Here is a 24,678-nt window from a genome sequence, read left to right as displayed (position 1 = left end):
TGCTCAAATATAAAAGAACTAATGATCACAATTGTTGTTAAAGTATGATTAAAATAAACTTTAATTATCATTATTATATTCATTGCATTGACCATGCATGGGACTAAGCATGGTCCCAAAGCGACTTTTACATCGCTTTGGGACATAAAAGCGATGTAAAAGCGGCTGCAGAAGAACTGCAGCTCTTTGTTTTTGTTATAGTTTGGAGCCAATTTCTAAACTGGAGCTTTTATTGCTTTACTCGAGTCAGACTGCATCAAGCTACATACTTACAGCTCGAAAACATCGAAGTTGTTCCTTTTTATGCACTTAATGATCATAAAAATACAATTTTCAGTTTGTGAAATGACGATCCCCTTTTGGAACCAAAAATCGACCAGTTTTGGCCTCTGGTCGGTTAATCTGAGCTGCAACCTACCGAGTCTGTTCAGATTATTTTTCTAGTAAAGTAAAATTGAAACAGGAAGTAAGAAAAACATTTCAGAAAATTAGGAAAACAATGGATCTGTTCCAGGTTTCACTGATTTAAGTGCAGCTCTGTTATTTTACACAAAACTGTGAAACTCTCGTCATTGAAAAGCTTCTTTAGTTTTATTCTTTCAACCCAACACACAGAAAAGTCTTTTCAGTGAGTTTCCACAAAGAAAATGATTATACCTTTCCCCTGCCTTTAGTCATCGCAGAAATTCACTTGTCAATGAAACTTCACAAGGCATGAACAATCCAATCATGTCTGAGCAGAAGATGCAATTACTCTGAAATTGGACAGAAAGAAAACGTGTGCATCAGGTTTGAGCGCCTTTCTTTATAACATGAATGTGGGTTGCTTTGAGCAGGTTTGGACAAAAAAAGGGCAGTTTCTCCGGTTTGAACCCACGAACACTTGGGACAAGTTTCCAGATTGAAACATTTAATGTGCAGTAAAAAACTCAGAGGAATTTCTCTTTTATTGTTTCTAAGGCTTTAAGGGAAATGAGAGCAAAGCAACAACCTTTGTTGGTTTGGCTTTTTATTTCAGTGCTTGACTCAATGTTGGAAAAAACAAAAGATCTTAAAATGCTTGTGATTTAATTTTGCTTTTGGCAGCAGATCATAAAGCACCACTTAGAGCACATGTGTCAAACTCGAGGCCCGTGGGCCAAATCTGGCCCGCCGTAGCTTTTTATGTGGCCCTCTATATTCTAGACTAACAGTGTGCTTAAATATTATTTTATTGGTCAAATCAGTGCAGTTTTTATCCGTTTACTGCCAAATTACATCAACCAGTCCCTCCAGTTTCTTGAGAATTATGGTGGAAATTCTCTAAAAATCCACAAATCCACACACTGCTTTTTGTGCATAGTTGGGAGTTTATTGCAGATTTTTCTCAAAAACTTTCTTACTTATACTAGACAGCTGCGTCAGTCTTAATTATAGTCCATGATCTGTACAGAGAGTAATAAAAAAATAGCATTTACCAACATAAATAAGCGCAAATATCTCCAAATTAGTACCACAAATATTTTTATTTTTATTGCAAAAGATCACAAAATAATTGTAAACCTCTGGACTGAAAAGAAGTTCAATATTATTGAACTTTAAGAATTGTTTAATATATTAACAGTTTGTGAGCAGGTTTTATCAATACATTCTGGCTCAACCGGCCCTTTATTTTACCCAAAATGAAAATGAGTTTGACGTCCCTGACTATGTCAGAAGGCAGTTTCACTGCAGTAACTAGGATATTAAAGACATAATCATATTTTTGGAGTTAAATTTGACTTAAATTCATCAATTTTCTTACAAGACTCACCTAAAAAGGATGATTTTAATTCACTTTAGCTTTGGAAAAGCAGTCAGAATAAAACAAATGTTTGAGTGAGTGCTGAGACTGTTAACATCAGTGGAAAATAGCTGAATATGCATCAGGAGAGCCTCACTGTTGTGCATCTCATTACATTTAGCAAACCAGTCCTGAACGGTGGGATTGCTTTGATTAAGGTGGATGAACACCTTTTACAGTCTTCCTCATCTTGCATCAGAGACCGCAGTAAGATGTAGATTCCCATTATTTTGAATCAAGGTGTAACACAACCTGACTGGGAGGATCCTGGATGTGCTTTGTCTCTGGGTTTAAGCTCAGCAGGCTGGAGCGATCGCTGAGCCGTTTAAGGGCAGCGCTAAATCTCCCTCTGACCGCAGCACAGTCAGCGGGTTTATTTCACTGATAACAGCCGTTTAGCAGGTTTTTTTACCCTCTCTAATGTTTTTATCTCAGCCTTCGTTGTGATTCAAACATGAAGTCACTGGAGATGAGTAAACCTTGTAGATTTTTTTAATATTTGGATTGGATTTTTTTTCCACCAGCCTCACTTTAGGCTTTTACTGCTGCTGAAAAACTGAATTTCAATACCAGATGGATATTACTTTGACAACTTTCACTTAGAGTGGTGCAGCTCTTCTTATCCCATCGTACTGAAAGTGTTCAGTGATGTGAATTACTCCTGAAGCAGTCTCTTCATTGTCTTCTGCTTATCAGACATTCAGCAGCAGTAGAAACGCTTAGAGGAGCGGAAACCCAGAACATCGTCTTCTCAGCAACATATAACGTCAATCTATCATTTTAGGGCATATAACGTGTAAAAGGTAGTTTTCACACCTCAGTCTGGTAGATTTGGTTTGATTGGGGACCAAAATTGCAACATTTGTTAGATTTTCATCTGGTGCGGTTTATATTCACACTGCAGTGAGTTAAATAAACCAAACCCACTGAGCAACCTGTTCCCCTCCTCGCCTGTGGTGGCGCTTCATCAAGAACCACTGAAGAAGACATGAGCACAACTCCCGTCTTCACCAAATAAACAAAAATTGAATGGCATCAGATTTCACTGGTTGTAGGATTTCTCTTTTGTAGGTGGTAAAAGACTACAAGCCATTTCTCCCGTTACTTCTTGACTCAAACGTTTGTTTTAATTGTATTTACCCAGAATGCCCTGTGCTATAGTCCACTTCTGGCTTTTAGAGTCCATTTGGCATTCAAATATGCATTCAAACGGCACTAGAGTTCACTTTAACAGAATCGTGACATAGGTTTTTAGGTGGGCCAGTGTTCGCTTTTTTGGTTTGCATCAGAGTTCGTTTGCGCATTCACACCTTCCCAAACGAACCAGAGTTTGTTTGCGCATTCACACCTTCTCAAACGAAACGGAGTTTGTTTGTGCATTCACACCTCCTCAAACGAACCAGAGTTTGTTTGCACATTCACACCTCCTCAAACGAACCAGAGTTTGTTTGCGCATTCACCCCTCCTCAAACGAACCAGAGTTTGTTTGCGCATTCACACTTCCTCAAACGAACCAGAGTTTTTTTGCGCATTCACACCTTCTCAAACGAACCAGAGTTTGTTTGCACATTCACACTTCCTCAAACGAACCAGAGTTTGTTTGCGCATTCACACCTCCTCAAACGAACCAGAGTTTGTTTGCGCATTCACACCTCCTCAAACGAACCAGAGTTTGTTTGCACATTCACACTTCCTCAAACGAACCAGAGTTTGTTTGCGCATTCACACCTCCTCAAACGAACCAGAGTTTGTTTGCGCATTCACACCTCCTCAAACAGACCAGTTTGTTTGCGCATTCACACCTCCTCAAACGAACCAGAGTTTGTTTGCGCATTCACACCTCCTCAAACGAACCAGAGTTTGTTTGCGCATTCACACCTCCTCAAACAGACCAGAGTTTGTTTGCGCATTCACACCTCCTCAAACGAACCAGAGTTTGTTTGCGCATTCACACCTCCTCAAACAGACCAGAGTTTGTTTGCGCATTCACACCTCCTCAAACAGACCAGAGTTTGTTTGCGCATTCACACCTCCTCAAACAGACCAGAGTTTGTTTGCGCATTCACACCTCCTCAAACGAACCAGAGTTTGTTTGCGCATTCACACCTCCTCAAACGAACCAGAGTTTGTTTGCGCATTCACACCTCCCCAAACGAACCAGAGTTTGTTTGCGCATTCACACCTCCTCAAACGAACCAGAGTTTGTTTGCGCATTCACACCTTCCCAAACGAACCAGTTTGTTTGCGCATTCACACCTCCTCAAATTAATTCAGAGTAAATGTTAAACACAATCTGACTAGATCTTGAAAACAAACGCGCTTCAAGATCTGTCTTTTTTTTTTCTCTTTGTTTTTGGGTTTTTTTGGGATAAAACACAACCAAATGTTTTCATTTCCAACATTTTGGAGGTTCTTTGAAACTTTGGCACAAAAACTGCACAAATTATATCAAATTGTAGCTACAACTACAATATCAATGTCTGAAATTTCACAGCTCCACAGGAATGAAAGTTTTTTTAAGACTCATTTTCTAAATCTGAGCCGATGAGGTTTCTGCTCAACTAACATTTCAAATGTTTTAGTCTATCCCTTGTCAGATAACTAGTTTGGTGAGACTTAAAAAATGAAAATCTTAAAAAAAAAAAAATTATTTTCCTTTTAGAGCTCCCATTGGCTGCAATGTTTGTTATATTTCAAGTTTCGTGCACCAACACTCTGCATGCTAGTGGTGTATTTGGCAGCTTAATGGTCTCAAACTGCCCACAAGAGATGTATGTTTTTAATGGGCGAGATGCAGAAGCTCACAGAAAATGTAGATGTGGATGGAAAGGAGAGAAAACAGTCGAGAAAATACCAATATTAACACGACTACATGTTTTCCTGAGATCATCCAGCCTCACCTGCAGTTCTCTTGTGATAAAAAGTTTGCAAACTACTTCCCTCAAAGTGAACTTTCCCTACAAACGGTAGAGAAATTTTCTCCTTTGACAGTAAAATCTCACTCTTCGGTTTCCTTTAGTAAAAACTGGGACCGTCTCCCTGATCTGTTGCTCTTAATTGGTTTTCTGGTCCTTCCTACCCACATCTGCAGCAGCCCGACAGTGTCACGAACCTTCAGCCTCGAGTTTTTTGATCTTTTAACCAGATCAAGTATTAATGGGATGTGCTAAAACACCAATAAAATCCATGGAAACACAACCTCATTGCGCCCAGGCCTTGAAGGATTCCACCCAATAATTAGCAGACGGCGCAGCGTTAATGAGAGCAACTGCAGCGGTAAAGGCTGGGATCACACACCGCACATTAATCTAGCGAGTTCCTGCATCCGAGTGAACGGTAAATACATCTCACTTTGTGTCGGCCTCTTTCAGACGGCGCTCGTGTCTGAACTGCGCTGGCTTTGAAATCTTTTGTCAGTGAAATCTCTTGAAGTGTGAACGGACTTTCGTCTGTGCGAGGAAGTCAGAAAAATGTACATCCACTTATATGACGGCAGAAGAGCTTCGCTGAATCCAGATACGAGACGAGCGTTGGAGAACGGTAAACATCTCCGACATGACAGCAAAGGGCTGATGTTACGAGCCTCGGTGCATCAGATTCATTTGTTTTCCTGAGCTACAGAAAATGTAAGAGGAATGAGGCGAGGCCTCTTGAGAAATGAGTCAAAAGCTACTCTAGCTTTTACACAAAGCCATCCATGCTAAATCTTTCTGCAACATTTTATTTTGGTCGTTTGGGAGCGTTTCTCTTCCTGGTTTAATTTTGTGTTTTAAAAGCGGAGTTATAGATCTTCAAACAAACTCTCAAACCTAATTTTCTGATTTAAATCATCTAAATGCCTGCTTTATTTTTCTTAAAGATGTAAATGGCCTGATAAGTTACTGTTTAAAAAGGAGCTCTGTGTTTTTCAAAAGTTAACAATTATCCAAGTATTTAAGTCTCAGTAAGTGTAAAAAACTGATTAATTCCAGGCTTTTCTCCCTGTTCAAAACATATTTGAAAGAAAAATTAAATTGCTTCAACACGGAACGTTAATATTTTCTTGAATTGTGTTCACATTGTCAAACTTTTATTTTTTTTTACAAAACCAGGTTCATGTTTGAAACTGAGACGATTATAGAGTCAAAACCATTTTTCAAAACGTTTTTCACTGGAAGCCTTTACTGGGACGAACTCGGCTGCTTTCAAGCTGAAGCAGAGTGGAATAAAAACGTCTGAGAAAGTAACGTTATACTGTATCATCACACCATGGCAAGCCTGTAGTTTTCTAAAAATGCCCTGTATTATATTTGTATGTAATAATTTATATTGGACATTTCTGGTAAAATCGTAAAGTGTCCACATTAGTTTTGTCTGGATTTTCTGCTTCTGGTCGAGAATTATGTTGCATTTCTCAGGTCAAATAAAACGTGACATGACCGTTCAGACTGCAGAAAACTATTATTTATCCCATTTAGCATCTTATATGGAATTGGCACTAATTGGATTTCTTTTTAGAGGAAGTGAAAGGATTGGAATTGGACCATGAAAAAGTCAGACATGATAAAAAAGAAGTTGGATTTGAGCCCAACTGACCTGCTGTGTGAACGCAGCCCACGTTGCGCCTTCATGTTATTTCTGCTCACTCTGGATGCATCAAGCAGGCAACTGAGCTACTTTTAATCCTCTCAGAACAGCTTTGACATAAACAAGGAATTTTCATCACATTGTAAACCTGCAGATCCCAGTAGATCACCAGTTTCTGGACGATCAAATGCTCTAAAATCCACTCTCATCCCCTGCGTGATGCTCCGATTGAATTTCAGCAGGTCGTCTTAACCCCGACTCGCTGACTGAAGGCTTTAAAATGCTTCTAATGATCGGCTGACATGCAGGTAAAGAAGGTGAGTGTAGACAACTGATGCTTCACCGTTCAGTCATCCTGTATCCCCAAAACGGTGCAATCACCTGTGGGAATAAAACACAACCTTCAAAATAATTAAGTTCCTGGTTAAATATAAAAAGACCGACCTTTAATAAACATTTGGTAGAACCGGAGCGTTTGGATGTAAAGTCAAACAGCTGGATAAGTTTGATTCGACTAAATCTGCAACCCTGCAAAGTCATTAAGTGACTTAAAGGCACTTTCTAGTCATAATATTTATGTTTTTATCTATTTTCACATCATGTTTTCTGTCTCTTTCGGTTTGCACATCATTTTGTTCTGTTCTCATAAGACGTTCCTCCCCACTTCGCACTCAGTCGCTTTAATTTCTCGTGAGACACTTTTTGCTTCAAATTGGAAGTTAATTTTTAGGTAAAGACACCAGGATTTGCCTTGCTGGCTTAAAGCTTCCTCTCTAACAAGCGCTGGCTGTTTTTATCTGTTTTTGAAGGTTGTTTTCTGTTCAGCTACAGGAAAACAATCCAAGCGTTTGGTTTCTTCCTCGTTTTACCTGATGAAATGAATTCTCCCTTTTAAAACCTTAAGATCTAATATTCAGCAGTTGTCAGGAAACATTATCACCTCATTGAGTTTGTTAAACACTAATTAGACTGCGGTGCAGTGAAAGGCTCCTCTCCAGCCCCACAGTGACGGCTCGTAGCAGAACCTCTAAACAGACCCTCGTAAATCAGTGAACGGCCACAGGAGGAATGGATCCTGATGCGAAAACAGCGCAGTGATCAGAGAGCGATCAGAGAAACTGGACGTCTCTGGTCTCTACTGGCCTCACTGGTGTCCAGAGCGGATCGCTCCAGGGACCAGTGAATTTTTGAATATTGAACGCCGTCTCCCCGTGCGACGATGTTTTGTTTTTAACACTGTTGTGGTCTTGGAGAGGGAATATTGCCTTCACATGTTGCAGCTGCTTAGAGGCAGAATGAATCATTGAAGAGATTAAGCCTGTGAAAGCCCTTTGAGGATTAAGTCCCTTCCCGATATAGCGTTCCTCGCTGCTGTGTGGAAGATACATTAAAATGAACTGGGTCACACAATGCATCTATACGGCTCCTTCTGTTTGAGCTGCACACGTTTTTGGGACGACGTACAGGAAGAGCGTACTGTTTCAGTTTGTGCTTTGTAATGCAGAAACGGTTTGAGCTTGAAGAGAAACGGCGGCTCGATTAATCCAGAGCAACAAAGGGACAATCTGAGATGACATAAAAATTGACCCAGCTGTGAAAGTATCACATTTATTAGCATGTGTAATTGCAGTTTGAGTAAAAAGGGAGATAAATGCTTTGATGTGCCTTATGTAACTCAGTGGGTTGACTTCTGGATGAGTCAGTTTTAACCTTTATTGGCTAAAGAAAGTTTAAGAGCTCAGGAATGCGTGTTTGTCTTGCCAGTTCATTTTTCTTCAAAATAGAAACTATGCATACTTTAAAAGACATATTTAAAGATTTCTACATTCGTTTATGTTGGGTATGCTCAAAACTGTAGCCCACAATCATATTCCTGGCCATGTTTGAGGTGAGGAGTGGAGAAATGGAGCACAACATAAAAGGAGGAGAAATGCTATATGCTGATTTTATGGATCATTAGTGGCCACAAAAGAAAAATGGGTCTTGATCTCAAATGTGATTCAGGAGAAATATTCTCTGAAGCAGACGGTTATGCTCCTGTTCTGACCTGCATTATTTCTCCTATTTGTACTAAGTATCAACTCCCAGTTCTCTGAATCTCTGGGTGTTTTCCCATCTGATAGTCCAGAAGACTCGGTTTAACTGGGGACCAAATTTCAGCTGGTGCAGTTTGCCTTCACACCGTCAAACAAACATGTTCCCCTCCTCACCTGAGGCGGCGCTGCAGCAAGAAGCACTGAAGGAAACAACGCAAAAACCTCTAAAGATGTGAACAAAATGGAGCGGCATTAGATTTTAGCTTTTGTAGGATTTCTCTTTTGGATTTCTCCTAGTTGAGCGGCAAAAGTTCAGCTTAACTTAAGGGTTGGACACGTCGGACGTGCTTGACAAACGTTCCAAACGCTTCAAATCATGCAGCGCTAGAGGGCGAACCGCTCCTCGACGCAGCGTAAACCACCTCGCCTGGAGCTCAAAACGCGTTTGGTGTGAACAGACCATAAGATTTGCTCAGTCCAGATTCCCTTTTGCTTCAAATATAAACCCTCTTCAGATATAAAGAGGGATATAAAACACATCGTCGTAAATTATGACGTTGCTTTCATGTTTTGTATTTGTGTCAACATCATTTCCTAATGGTGGAAGTTACAAGCCCTTATCTTGTATTCCTGGAACTCTTCATCTGGCATACGGAGCTTCCCAAAATAGGTTGTTTTTCTTGTTGAATGCCTCTCTGCTTCCTTAGCCGTTATGGGCATATTGCACTTGTTTCCATCTGGTTTATTGTGGCCCACGTTCACAGCAGAGCGGCGGCTTCCTGCCTGTCCAAAAGGAATCAGGCTGTGCTTCATGTTTCCTGCCTGTGGGACCGGCTGTCAGTCTTCATTCACTTTATCAAATCATAAGGGTAGAGTCTGCCGCCGCGCATGAATCCCCCTCTTTGCCTCATGTTGGGATATCTCACGTGCAGCGAAACGGTAATACCAATATGTCTGACATCAAGACTGCTCAGTGATTTCCGCTCCGATCCAGGGCTTTTGGAGATGCTGACGTAGGCTGAAATTTAAATTAGGAGGGGGTGTAAATTGTGTGAGGAGGCTTTATTCCTGCAGCGCTCATAAGAGCAGCAGTTGTGCTCAGTATTTTCTCTCTGTTCTTACGCATGAGTGCCCAGAAAATGAAATTTAATGATGACAGTGTTGGATCAGCAGAATACCGCTGGAGGCTTCAATATTTCCGGCTGATATGATAAACGGGTATAGGAATTCCTTATCTGCTCCCACAGAAAGGAAAATGAGAGATTGCTTTGGGTTTTTTTCTTCTTCTTCTCTCCTCGTCTCATTCACTGCAACATTTCTTGGATTTTAAAAATTCCTTTGAAAAGAACCATAATCATATTTTATACAATCATCCATTATCGTTGTGTATTTCTGGGTGTTTGCGGCGCCTGAGATAAGTTTGAAGTATCTCTTTGATTGTGTAATCGACATCAAAGTCAGGATGACAGATGAGGATGGAGATGAAAGCCTAACCATGTTTCCTCTGTGTGTGTGCGTGTGTGCGTGTGCGTGTGTGTGTGTGCAGGAGCAACCTTTGACGTGGCCATGCGATTCTTGTCCGAATGTCCGTGGAAGAGGCTCCAGGAGCTGAGAGCTTTGATCCCAAACGTCCCGTTCCAGATGCTGCTGAGGGGGGCCAACGCTGTGGGCTACACCAACTACCCCGACAACGCCGTCTACAAGTGAGTCGCTCCTGACAACCCTGAATTTTATTACATTTGCCTTGTCCAGTTAATGTCGATATTAATTGACAAGCAAAGAAATTTAGGATTTTTAAAAGTGGTTTAACCCTTTAAAGTTGCAGTGTGTAACATGTATAAAAATGTTTTTTGTGTATTTTGTGAGATGATCTGTTGGACTGATTGCAGTTTTCTGACCGATTACCGGTCTTTTAAAAAGCCTAACCCGCTGATTCCAATTTTGGCCTATACCAAATGTCTTTGTCTGAAATGTTGCTCCGCATGTTGGCAACGTGCGGACATGACCTGGTGGGCCGGTCTGAGTCAAACCTCTCATGGAGGAGCAGAACAGTGGCTGATTTTTAGACCTGTTTTGGTGGTAGATGAGATTGGCTCCATATGTAAAAATCGCCCGATCACAGATCTCCCATAATTAAGAAAATTGGCACCGATAAATCGGTGCACCCTTCACTTCTTTGCCTTCTGCCAGTGCCAACTAGAAACAACCACCCAGAGCCAGGAGAAGAGGCTTAGTGCCGTCGATCTGCGTGTCGCTGCTCGTCTCCCCTCTTTCCCTTCTTGCTCTCTGCTACGCTGCAACTAGCAGTCTGTTGTGAATGCTAAAGCTAGTTAGCATAGCCACCAATGGCTATAACTATGATAAATGGTTTTCCTGTAACATTAAGCTGTTTCTCCACAATCAGCACATTGAGCAGCGAGTACATGACATTGATTGACAGCAATAAGACCCTCCTCCTGTTTGACTGTTGTCATGATGTGTCATTTGGTAAATAATGACACTTTTAATGGAATTTTAATGCAACTTTTAAAGCAATTTTGCATATATATTCTCAACCCTCTGTAGATAAACATCTGAGTTTTACTTTCTTTTTCTTCTTTTTTTGTTACAATCTAAATTTTTTTTAGATGTACCTGTGAATATTTGAACTGTCATAACTTTTGTGGATTAGAGAAAATCCAGTGCAAGTCAAACTTTAAAGTTTTGTTGGCTCAGATCATTGAAAGCCAAGCCATGATGAATGTATGTAAACTTGTGGCCAGACCTGCTTGCACACAGTTTTATTTCCGTTTTCTCTGCTGCATGTAGCTCTCGGCATTAAGCAGCATATACATCAGAGCAGCTCCATCAGTTTCCTATTTCAGCATTTCTTTTGCCTGAAACGATGATCGAATTTTTTACAAAACATCAAATTGAATATGAGTTTCCAAAAGCCAGCTGCTGAGTTCTGTATTATTGTCTGGTTGTATTGAAATGTCCTCCTGCTGGGTTTTTTCTGTGCAAAATGCCCAGGTAACAAGCAGCTCCATACATTATTCTACTGCCTTTTTCATGCAGTTACTTTTTTATGTAATTGAGTGACTTGTTAGGAGTTAGAAAAGCTCTTCTACAAACATTATTCCTTCACATTTGAGTAGAGCTGAACTGAGATTTCTTATTTATTAAATGCTATAAAGAATTGAAGGTCTTGTCCTCACTATAAAGGTCATGTGAGTGAAGTTATTGCTCGCTTCTCAAACCGAAGAGACTTTGACGGTTATTCATGAGTCTGAATCGACGAATGCAACAGAATATCCATTCCCTGGCTGCGTGCAGCGCCTCTAACCTCTCCTCCGCGTGTGGGCGTTCGGTTTGAGCTCGACTTCTTGAAGTTTACGGATGTTCGTCTCTCTCAGGGCGGCATCTTTAAATATAAACTCGACATGAAAGCCGTTGTTGTTCTAAATATATCTCTATAGGCTCCAACGTGTTTAATCAGGTCAGTTTGTTTGATGCGTTCCCGTTTCCTCTTGTCACGCTCGCTGACTTGCACATCACTCATGCAGCTGCATGCCAGCGATGCACTTTAGGACATAAATACTCCCGGGCCGACACGCTCGCTCGCACCTCCACCTCTTTTCCAAGTGGATTCACAAGCTGCCTCACTCACACACCTCCATCTTCAAGCATGTGAATCCCATGGCTTGATGTAAATTGGTAGTGGCTACTTTATGAGTAATGCCGCTGTCCCCTCCTCCTCCAGCCTTCCTGCTGAATCACGCAGACCTCCTCCCTCCTCCTTGTTTTCCGCCGTTCCCGACCCGCTAACCTTATAGTTGTTATTTATTTCCCCTGATGCCTCCCTCTGGTTTTTTTTTGCAGCTTTCATTCATCTCGCCCCATTACGCACCTCGTCCTCTTTGTCTCCCCCTCCCTTCGTGCCGCGTCCCAGAGGGGGAGTGCTGTTGAAAATTTGCACATCATTGTGATTAATGGCTTTGATCCGTTCGCTCGGCTCCCCTCTCCATCCTCGGCTACTCTCTGCCGCCGCCTGGCCCGAAACGGCTCGCCACCAAGTAACCCCAACAATCTTCATTAGCTAAATCAAATCAACGGATGATTTCATTTGATTCAGTTTAAAGTGTGTTTTACGCACAGGAATGCTGCGTTTAACGTGCAGCAGAAGTGCTACAGCCACTTTTGTTCTCACTTCAAGGTGTTTTGTTGGGATTTTATGCGACAGATTAAGAATAATTGAATAACTCGGCGTGTCTCTGTTTTTAATCCGTTGGATTTGTTTGTGGACTGGCAGGAATGTGAAGAATAAAACACAAAGCACCTCCATGTTTTTAGGTTTGGAGCTTAACTCTAAACCTAATTAACAGATGGGCTGTGTTTACTAATTAAGTGACTTCTCTGGACATTTTCTCAGGGGGTTGAAGAAAAATGTAGGCTAAACTTTTCAGATTTTTAGTTTTAGAAAATACTTAAAAAAAGAAAGCACCATAGATATTCATTACCTTGTATTATCGCACAAAATCCAAATAAAATCCCTTGAATCTTTTGGTTGTATTGTGACTTCCTGTACTGTTTTCAGGAAGTTGTTTCCAAACCGCCTGGAGGGTCGATTTCCTGCCAACAAGATTGTTGAATCATATTATGAAGCTCAACCTTCTTCTTCTCCTTTTTTATTTTTTAAATGACCCAAATATGAGGCGTTAGTCAGAGCAGCGGTTTCGATTTGTTCCCAAATAAACCCCCAACACAGAGCACGTCGTGTTAACGCTGGACTCGCACACATGTTGGACTGGTAATCGTCTCGTGGCACAAATAAACAAACACGCGGCCACACTCCGGTTTATTGGCCGAAACAAAAGCTCCCGGTGTGTGGGTAAATATTGCATTCAGAGCAACACGTCCGCAGCCGGCGCTCATCGCGGTTTTGAAAAACCTGATTAAGATACTGGGGCAAAGGCAGTAATGAGGGATTTACCAGGAGCAGCTGGGATAATGACTCCGCTGTACATTTGTCTCCAGTTATTGCCGGCTCCTGCAGGCTGCTTAAGCTCTCCGCTCATGAAAATAGTGAGAATAGTTTATTTACTCAGGTGTGGCGGCGTTTATGAGCAAGTATACGGGAAGGGATTAGCATCTGGGGCTCAGTTCTGCACGCCGGCAGCTCGTTAGACACGTGTTTACTGTGAATGCATTGCTCCTCCAGGTTCTGCGAGGTCGCCAAGGAGAACGGCATGGACATCTTCCGCGTCTTCGACTCCCTCAACTACCTGCCCAACATGCTGCTGGGCATGGAGGCGGCCGGGTCGGCCGGCGGCGTGGTGGAGGCCGCCATCTCCTACACGGGCGACGTCTCCGACCCGATGAGGCAGAAATACTCCCTGGACTACTACGTGAAGCTGGCCGACGAGCTGGTCAAAGCCGGGACTCACATCCTCTCCATCAAGGTGAGGAGACGAAGGCGGGACGTCCAGGTGTGGCGCCGCCAGCCGTTTAACAGCCCACTAAGGGTTTCCAAACCCAGTCCACAGAAGCAGAACCTTCCAGTGAGTCAGTCAGCCCACAGAAAAACAAGCAGGCATAAAGGACGAGGTAGCAGGACGCGTCATCTGAGGAGTCCAAGCAACAAAACTCTGGTTTCGGTTTACACTAAGTGGGAGCAGAAATGGATTCTCACTTTGCTTCTTACTTCAGTTTATAAATAAACTGTTTTTTCTTCAAAGAGAAGCATAAGAACTGCTAAAAGGAAGCAGCTGCTATAGTAACTGTCATTGAAACGCAAAGGGATAAGTCGAGGAAGTTGCTATCATGAGAAACATAAAGTATACCTTTGTTACTTTGACTAGGATGTAGGAGGGGACCTAGCTGCTTAAATACATTTTATTAATAATCAGTAAGGATGACGAACTAAAAAAGCAGGATTTTTAGCAGTTTGTTGCCTAAAACATACAGATGTGTCACATATTAGGGCAAAACTGTGAATTCATTTTAATTGCAAGAACAAATGAGTAATATTATGAAAAAAAGTTTATTTTCTTAAATTACAACAACAAAATAGTAATATGTGAGGGTAAAGGAGTAATTTAATGAGAATTACACAATAAAACAGTCTTGTGAAGTTATATTTTGGTTTGGTTTTACAAACGAGGAAATAGTTAATAATTTAACGAGTATTAGAATATTAATTCCATTTCTTATTTTTATGTAAGAAATTGTATGAATGTTTATATTTTGTTTGGTTTTACAAAACAATGGATGGAAATGAGTTAAATCATTCATTAATATGCACAATTCCATCAAAATAAAATCAATCAGAAAGTAGCAGAAATTTGAAAAAGTTATGCAAACCACGTAGACGCAAGTCTTGATAACACTAAGCTTTTTTTTTCTAATTTTTTCATACATTTTTGTATTTTTTTATGTGAATTTAATTTTTTTCTGCCTGCTGTTTTGAACATCACTTTAAAGATGCAGCTCAAACAAAAATGTCTCATAATTAAATTTTATTTGACGTATACTATGATTTTATTCACATAATAATCCAACATTATTCTAATAAAAAAAACTGCGTTGTAGCGACACGATGGAGGAGCATCAATCTGGGGGTTGTGAGGTCATTTCCAACCGCTTTGGACCCTGTTGTTATAAAATAATAAAGACTATTAAAGTGAGAAATGTTTAAGACGGCTGGCAGGTTTCCCAGGAGCGGACACAGAGCAACCAAAGCTCTTCATCTGAGTTTCTATAGGCCTGGGTCAGGATGATAAAGGTTAAAGTTCATGACAACTAACAACTGGTGAAGTTTGACTCGAATAAAAGCTGAAGATATGAGCAACAGGGCAGTTCGAGGTGCTTTATATGATGAAAACATAAAACATGGCAAGATGGAAGAAAACAATGAGAAGTTGGAAAAAGACTAAAATGAGTTTTTACTATGAACTCTTAAGGGATTGATTTTTTTAGTCATGATTTAAAGGAATTCAGTGTTTCAGCAGTTTTGCAGTTTTCTGGAGCATAAAAACTGAATGCTGCTTCTCCGTGTTTGGTTCCAAGTGTTTGGATATGACGCCTGCTGTGAAGCACGGCGCTGGAGGCGTCATGATCTGGGGAGCTAACAGAGTTTAGTCATTAATTCTGCTGAAGATTTTCCCAAACTTGATCGCTGAGAGAACATCGATCTTAAGTTATCGTGGTTTAAAATTCAGACTTTACAGTAATAAATTGTTAGCTTGAGTACTTAACATGCCTGAAACTTTCCAGCTCCTTCCAGGTGAAAAAGCTCTCGTGTTTGAGCCTGTTATCGAAAATAATAAACAAATGGTGCCAACAAATACTTAATTTCTTACTCAAGCTTGAGCGATTGTTTTAAAGCAGTAACTCCCACGCAGCTGCGAGAGCCGCATGAAACAGCTGGTTTAACTGGTAGCTCTGGATTCATAAATGGAGGTTAAAATGTGGAAAATGTCACTAATCGTTAACGTGAGAACAGCGTGAACAGCTGTGACGAGTCGGGGTTCGTCCTCCTGCATCACACACAGTTTTCACAGGCATCGGTGAAAACGTTGAGGAATGCAAGCAGGTGAAAATATCAGCCTCACTGCGCAGCTCATGTTAAAGTTGACAGAAATTAATTTCCCTTGTGACCGTGAAGCTATTATAAACTCGTAGGAAACAGGACAGTCTTGATTTTTCCCCAACAAGTTGCTGTGTGTTGAAATTGGAGCAGTTAAGAACAAGCTGCTCCTTCAGACGCTTGGACAGTTTGGGTTTGTTAATGAAGCTGCTTCAGCTAATTTTTGGAGTTTCCTAATTCCTGGTACTTTATCTAGAGAAACTCCTATTAGGTTATAACTGTGGAGTACTTTTGTTTTTCTGATTTTTTGTTTTGTTTGAATTTCCTCTAATTCATGGAAAGCACTTCGAAATGCCTTGTTGCTGAAAATGTGCAATATAAATAAATGACCTCACATTTATTTAATGGCCTCAGGTCCAAGTCAATAGATTTAAATATGATCACAAAATGTAATTTATTTCAGTAATATTGGTGTCGTTAGTTGCAATGTCCTGCTGGAAAATGAAATCAGCATCTCTATAAAGCTCCAAAATGTCCTGATAGTCGACTGTTGTGACTTGAAAAGAGGACTTTTGACCACAAATCAAGTTGAGTCTTTTTTATTCTCAGCAGAAGTGAGATTGTTCTGACATTTTGTTTGGTTCTGACGTGGATTAACCCAAGAAATGCGACAGTCATTTCCCCTGGATACGAATCACAGACTTCAGCTGCAGTTCATGGCTTCTGATTATCAATCCTTTCAAAGTCATTACTTGTACTGGTGCACCATTTTTTGCCACACTTCTTCCTTCCACTATACTTTCCATAAATAGAATGAGCACAGCGATTACATTATCCTGTTGACTGACAACAGCAGTGTAGAAGATTGGGTAGACCATAACACATCCCTCTTTTTATTTATCTTATGTAATATTCTCATTACCTGATAAATTAAACCTATAAATAACTAAAAAGCATCTACTTTTGGTGCAACTTGGCTGTAGAACTGCATTGAAATCAATTAGTATATACTACCAATTCATACGAGTTAAAAAAATACTATAGAACCATAAAATTGTGTTTCAAACTAGATTAAGAAATCACTTTGTACTTTGGAAATGAGAAGTTTCTGGATGCATAAACCAGACGTTTAGCTTGGGTTTCAGACCCGTACACGACGTTTCCATGGTGTTGTGAACGGCCCAGTTAGTTTCACCCCCTCAAAACGGTCCGTTTTGAGCCTCTTTGATGCTAAATCAGACGCGTGTCTGACGGTCTTCAAAGCTTTGTCTGATTTTTACGGCATTGGCACGAAACGGGCATCATAATTCAGCAGCAGAAGAATCCAGACGTGCTAAATCTGGTCAGTGGCTAAAAATGATTATGAAAGAAGTTTGTGTCAGTGAAGGTCAGAGTTTGAGATTCTTGCCAAAAATTACAGAAAGCCAATGTGCTTAACCTCAGATTCTGAAGGCCTCAGGCAGAGTGTTATGAAATAACTAGAAAACAGCCAGTGGCTTTATTGGGAGAACAACATGGCAGCAGGTCGTTTGGATAGACTGACATCACAATCCTACTGCTACTGAGTCGCATTTAATTAGTAGTATGAACGAAAAACGTTGGAACTGAGGATGTGCTGTGTGAATGTAGATTGTGTGAGAATCCAATTGGATGTACTAGCTTGTCTCGTCTAGAAAACAGAAAGGTGAGTCTGCTATAAAAACGTAAATCAGGATAAACATCTGATTTAAAACTGGGAGCAGAAATGAAGGAAGTGGGGAGTAGCACCTCTGACCTGGAAACTGGGTGAATCGCTGATAAATGGCTGACCGAGGAGTTGCACTCATTTCTTTCTCTGCTGCTTCTGCATTTAGAGACGCGACAGAGTCTGCTTCCGTCCCTGCAGCTGGTTAATCTCCTCCATGTCGGGGCCGACACGCCTCTGCATGGGAGAAGCACAGCTCTGTACAGTTTGATATGAATTATTCAACAGTAAATAACTTGTATTACAGGTAACCTAGTAGAAAAGTAACAATGTACATGTGGCAGCCTCTCTTCAGCCGGTTTAGAGGGTAAAATTTCCCTGGTTTCTGTAATATTTAGTTTTAATTTAGGTTTTACTAGCTTTAGTGGATTTTTTTTATACTTTGGTTAATTCTAGGTGCAGAATTAAAAAACGTCCAAGTATTGTACTGTGATTATGTGTGTATCAGTTTGGATAATGAAAACTCAATAAAAGTGCCATTTTCAACAACCAACTGTCGTCATTTTACTGACGTAGAGAACGGAGTGCCTTGATTTGCCAACAGCTGACGTTAACTGCTTGTGTGGGGAAAAATTGAATCAGTTTCACATTCGTTCGAAAGGCTAATAAATACTAATTATAGATTTTATATCTATAATCTCAGTAGATTTTAGTTAGCTTTATAAACACACGATATGGTTCCAGTTTTGTGGGTTTTTTCCCCATTAATTACCGTTTTTTAATTCACTTAATGAAAATGTTTTCTCAATTTCAGGGTTCATTATCTTCTTAGTTTTAGCTAACCGTCATCGGCCGAAAGGTGTTTCACACGACTCATTTTCACAAGCCAACGTTGTCGTACCGTAACTCTGAAATATTCCGGCGGTTTATGAAGGGGAGACGTTGCTCTTTCCGGCCAGTTTTGGGTTATTACGGTAATTTCACTCCCGCCGCTGCAGGGAGCGCGTTTCACTTCAGTTTAATCTGCTGAAACTCTTTTAATGGACGGTAAATTTCAAACTGCTATATATTGAAAGCTCCAGTCGTAATGGAGAAATTGGCAAAAATATTTACTCACAGGACGTTTAGAGAACTTCCTACAACTGAAATGAGCAAAAATATCCAGGCGGGGCTTCGATCTTAGGCCTTGTGAACTGTAATAACCTCGACTGTTTCATGTTGATGCCAGTTTGTCTCTGCAGGATATGGCCGGCCTGCTGAAGCCAGAGGGCAGCAAGCTTCTGATCGGCGCGTTGAGGGATCGCTTCCCAGACGTTCCCATTCACGTGCACACGCACGACACAGCTGGAGCCGGCGTGGCGGCCATGTTGGCCTGTGCAGAAGCAGGAGCTGACGTCGTCGACGTGGCGGTGAGTTTTGACCAGCTGGTTCCGACTGAATGTCTCAACATGAAGGCGTAAAGAATAGTTTGTTTTTCTGTTAGCTGGTTCAGTTTTGCATTTAAGTAACAGCCTGGTGTTTGAACTTCTGGGTCTGTGCACCATTCAGTTTCTGTTTCCTCTCATCAACAAAGTTTTACCCTGAAATACCATGTTCAGGTTCTTCTATTCAGAAAGCTGAGAATCACGCGCTTAATAACATATTCTGAAAGTACTCTCTCCCTTACCAGGAGGTTCATTTATTGACTCGTGCGTTATTGCAACAAAAAAGTGAATGTGGCCTAATAAACTTCTTTAAAAGAAACAATGTGAACTGTTTGGCCTGCAGGTCGACTCCATGGCTGGGATGACGTCTCAGCCGAGCATGGGTGCCATCGTCGCCTGCACCAAAGGGACCAAATACGACACCGGTGAGTAAACGCTGGGAAATTCAAACCTTTGGTGAGGAAGGTTATTTAGACGGCACATTTTCGGCAAAGTGCTTTGCAGGAATTAAAGGAGTGCTAAAATATGAGTTATTGATGATCAGCTTTTGAATCTTTAACAAAAAGCTGGATGAGGTTTGATCAGTGCTGTTTTCAGCATGAACTGTGTGTGTTCAGTAGATAATAAAGAAATAAAGACGCGTCACTTCATCCTTCTAATTACATTTGACAGGATAAAATCCGTTATGAAACAATACCTTTAAATTTGCTCTGGGTGTAGTTTTTAATGAGACAGTTTGTTAGATCACCAGTGTTGCGTAGAAATAATTTGAGTCTTTCTGAGCGAAAGTCTGCTGCTTAACATGAGGGAAGAAAAATCAATCAGCAGATCAATGACGCATTTGTAATCACGGCCCTGAAGCGAAGGAGGCCTGCATATTCTGCTGAGTAATGGCGAACGAATGCGGTCATGATGAGCGGAGAAAGAAGTCGGCCGTCGATAAAGACATGCGGCCCTAAGCAAAATGTTTTTAACTCATGAATTAGTTGAAAGTGGAATAAAACAAACTGGGTTTTTTCTACAAAAAGCCCTTTTTGTGTTTTTAGATGAGTATTTTGATCACAGTAAGACTTGTTGCCATGGGCAGCCCTCTTCGCTCTGACAATGGGGCGGCTTTCTCTGGAGCCTGTCGGGTTTTTGGGTCTCCACGGCAACCTCCCTGTGATTATTATTTATCTGCTTCCTGGTATCGCCCCGCCAGGTTTTATCAGAGATCTCTGAGCTCCTCAGAGGAGGTCATAAGATAAATTTAGAGATGGATTTATGTGCTCTTTCTCCTGTGGGTTTGTTTGTTTTCTGTTTGGCCACAGTGACTCTGAAGTGTGTACCTTTCATGGGCTGTGAAAAAGCTCCCCGCTCTCGGCGACCTCCACCTCCCACAGCGAGGGGCGGCGATACGAAAACAGGCGGCAGGAAGAAAACGTGTTTTAAAAACTAAGGGAACATGAAACGGGTTTAAATTGATGGGAAGCGATGTGAAAATAGATGGTTATGTGGAGAATCTGATCCCTCATTTCCATTCCTCAGAACCTGGAGAAGCTAATTTTGTTTACGTTCACACGGTCCTGTACGGGCCAGCTGCTGCTGCTGCTGCGGAGCAGAGTGTCGGTCCCATTATGTGCAGTTTAATGCAGATAATGCATTAAAGGAACAACTTGGTTTAGTTTAAGTCCCTCCTGTAAGCTCCGATAAGGAAAACATTTAATTGTGCTGCTTAATCATTGGTTGACTCGGCCTCTGCTGGAGTCACTTAGCAAAGTTAAACCAGTTTTATTTTACGCTTTTTATTCAAAGTGTCTCTGTGGTGTTTGCCGAGATCAGATGCTTTCCTGTTAATTATCCAAGCGTATCCAACAATGATGTGATTTAAAACACAGAGATGCAGTTCAGTTACCGTTGAATTCCCACGTTAGAAACAATGCAGAACTCTGACACTTTCCATAGACGTAGAATTTTACATTCTACTAAAAATCTGAGTACTGGACTTTAATAGGTGATGGTAGGTGAACTTTAAAAGGCCAGTGTTATGTATGTTTCAGACATAGTGCCGTTTTTTAGCACCATCAAGTAATTACGCTACTTTCAGTTGTAAAAAATATAACAACGATCAACCAAGACGTTAAACTTTACAATTTGACGCCTTCAAATCGAGTCTTTAAGAAGCTCCTGCTCTTTCCGACACTTGGCCTTTAGCACATCATGAATGCTCCTCCGTGATGCTGTTGTTTGTACGATTAGCTCAGCAGACACGCATATCCACCAGGTGTTTGCCAACTGCTGCTACCGCTAGTCTGCAGGTGCCAAGTGGGAGGAGACTGATTTTGTGGAAATAGGCGACACTTTTTGCCACAAGTGATTAAATGATTTCTCAAACATGCATGAATGAGTCAAAGCAACACTCCAGGTATGTTTATGATGAGAGAATAACATTAAAACATGATGGAAAACTAAAATATTTTTTTTTGATAAGATATAAGAAAGTTTAGAAACAAATTGTGTTTTGTTTTGAACTGTTGCTCATTTCTCCACATAGGTTACACAATTACTCTAAAGGATTTCCAACTAAAACTGTTTTTTTTCTTGCATTTGAGGCATTTTTTTTCTTTTATCAAACCTCTTTTCCGTGGATGAACGGCGAAACAGACAACATGATGTCCTGTCAATATTCCCAGAGGAACTGTGGTGCTCTTTGTCAAACATAATACACCAATAAACTATTGGTGGAGTCTGACCCTGCAGGTGTCCTGGCAGCTAAATTGACTTCTTCGCTGGTCTGATTTTTCTCTGCAGAGATATTCAAACAATCGCTCACAGGAAAAGCAAAATTCATCATGAACCGGAACATTTGTTGTTGTTTTTGTCGTGAGCCCCGCAGCAACAGAGCCATTAAAACACGCTGCGTTCTCGCTGTGACTCGGGCTTTTAGTGGGAAACCTTTTTGCATGGCCGCTGCTCTCGTTCGCCGTCGACGTGTTTGCTCAGAGCAGGCGGCGGCAGGTTCACGCTCAGATTGTGGAACAAGCTGATATCAGCCGGGGCCACGCAGGAAGCGTGATATGTTGCTGAGACACGGCTCAGTTTGGAGGCTGAATTTCAATTTGAGGCCAGAAAAACCAAAAAAAGATGAGGCCGGTATGCAGGTGAGAGACTTCGCCTCTGCATTCCTACATGTGTTGATTCTGCGCGACCCCGGCTGACTCGCTCCTCTCTACCTAATGCTTTCATTCCTGTCACTTTCTGCTGCTTTCCTCTTTTCATCTTTGGCTCACTTAATGCCGGTTCCCTCCTCCAACTCGTCTTGCCTACCTCACCACTTCGTAATCAAGCGCGCCTCTCCGTTGGATTCCTCCATACCTTCCTGACCTTTGCCTGTTTACTGCTTTCCTTTACTCCCACACTCCCTCTTTCTCCTGTCTTGGCTCCAAACCTGTAATCATCGCTGTGCACCGTCTCCATCCCTCTCTCCCTCAGCTCTCATACCTGCTTCTGTCACATTGTCTCCACATCCTCCTCTTCCTTTCTCTCCCAGTCTGTGACAATGCCATTACCAGCTTCTTATACCCAGATCACTCCCACTGCTCATTTTCTTCCATTTTCATATTATTTTCTTTGCCCTGGAAAAATTGTTAAATTTGTTTAAAATGTCATTGTGTGTACTCAGGAAGCTCCGATCTGCGCGCACACACCTGTGCAATTTAAGTGTGACAGATGATTCAGTTTGAATGATGATGCATATTAAAGTGGTCCTTGTGTTTGACTGCATTCGCTCCTCATGCATCATGCATGGCTTTAATTGATGCCGCAGTCGACCAAGGTGGAGGAGTCGAATGCACACAAATCAGAATCAGAACTGGGTTTGCTGCCAAGTCAAGTTTTACAGACATTTTCTGAAAAAAATTAGAAATAAGAGAAATCAAAGACAAAGCAAATACTGTAAACAACCAACGGCTGAAATCAGATGTATATCCTGTTCCTGACATGAAATCAGAGGTATATCCTGTTTCCTGACATGAAATCAGATGTATATCCTGTTTCCTGACATGAAATCAGATGTATATCCTGTTCCTGACATGAAATCAGAGGTATATCCTGTTCCTGACATGAAATCAGATGTATATCCTGTTTCCTGACATGAAATCAGAGGTATATCCTGTTCCTGACATGAAATCAGATGTATATCCTGTTCCTGACATGAAATCAGATGTATATCCTGTTTCCTGACATGAAATCAGAGGTATATCCTGTTCCTGACATGAAATCAGATGTATATCCTGTTTCCTGACATGAAATCAGATGTATATCTTGTTTCCTGACATGAAATCAGAGGTATATCTTGTTTCCTGACATGAAATCAGATGTATATCCTGTTCCTGACATGAAATCAGAGGTATATCCTGTTCCTGACATGAAATCAGATGTATATCCTGTTTCCTGACATGAAATCAGAGGTATATCCTGTTTCCTGACATGAAATCAGATGTATATCTTGTTTCCTGACATGAAATCAGAGGTATATCTTGTTTCCTGACATGAAATCAGATGTATATCCTGTTCCTGACATGAAATCAGAGGTATATCTTGTTTCCTGACATGAAATCAGATGTATATCCTGTTTCCTGACATGAAATCAGAGGTATATCTTGTTTCCTGACATGAAATCAGAGGTATATCCTGTTTCCTGACATGAAATCAGATGTATATCTTGTTTCCTGACATGAAATCAGAGGTATATCCTGTTTCCTGACATGAAATCAGATGTATATCTTGTTTCCTGACATGAAATCAGAGGTATATCTTGTTTCCTGACATGAAATCAGATGTATATCCTGTTTCCTGACATGAAATCAGATGTATATCCTGTTTCCTGACATGAAATCAGAGGTATATCCTGTTTCCTGACATGAAATCAGATGTATATCCTGTTCCTGACATGAAATCAGATGTATATCCTGTTTCCTGACATGAAATCAGAGGTATATCCTGTTTCCTGACATGAAATCAGAGGTATATCCTGTTTCCTGACATGAAATCAGATGTATATCATGTTTCCTGACATGAAATCAGATGTATATCCTGTTTCCTGACATGAAATCAGATGTATATCCTGTTTCCTGACATGAAATCAGATGTATATCATGTTTCCTGACATGAAATCAGATGTATATCCTGTTTCCTGACATGAAATCAGATGTATATCCTGTTTCCTGACATGAAATCAGATGTATATCCTGTTCCTGACATGAAATCAGATGTATATCCTGTTTCCTGACATGAAATCAGATGTATATCCTGTTTCCTGACATGAAATCAGATGTATATCCTGTTTCCTGACATGAAATCAGAGGTATATCCTGTTTCCTGACATGAAATCAGATGTATATCCTGTTTCCTGACATGAAATCAGATGTATATCCTGTTTCCTGACATGAAATCAGAGGTATATCCTGTTTCCTGACATGAAATCAGATGTATATCCTGTTTCCTGACATGAAATCAGATCCTAAATTTTGCGTCATTTAGGATCACAAAAATCAGATTATAAGAAATAATGTGAGATTTTCATCTTTTGTAAATTGTAA

General features: G+C 40.9%; 1 protein-coding gene across 3 annotated transcripts in view; it reads left to right on the top strand.

The window, feature by feature from the left end:
* The window catches only part of pcxb (pyruvate carboxylase b), a 381,625-nt gene that overhangs the window by 317,347 nt on the left and 39,600 nt on the right, over nucleotides 1-24,678 (top strand). For all 3 annotated transcript variants that reach the window (XM_088016052.1, XM_088016053.1, XM_088016054.1), the window contains exons 16-19: nucleotides 9,971-10,127; nucleotides 13,625-13,865; nucleotides 18,917-19,084; nucleotides 19,443-19,524. In XM_088016052.1, the coding sequence (XP_087872178.1) occupies nucleotides 9,971-10,127; nucleotides 13,625-13,865; nucleotides 18,917-19,084; nucleotides 19,443-19,524 (648 nt within the window). The remainder of the gene's footprint in view (nucleotides 1-9,970; nucleotides 10,128-13,624; nucleotides 13,866-18,916; nucleotides 19,085-19,442; nucleotides 19,525-24,678) is intronic.

Source organism: Poecilia mexicana, unplaced genomic scaffold (genome assembly GCF_051168715.1).
Source record: "Poecilia mexicana isolate PSO_F unplaced genomic scaffold, ASM5116871v1 scaffold_18, whole genome shotgun sequence".
Lineage (NCBI taxonomy): Eukaryota > Metazoa > Chordata > Actinopteri > Cyprinodontiformes > Poeciliidae > Poecilia > Poecilia mexicana.
The sequence above is the reverse complement of the archived record's forward strand: the minus strand, read 5'-3'. Positions and strand labels throughout refer to the sequence as shown.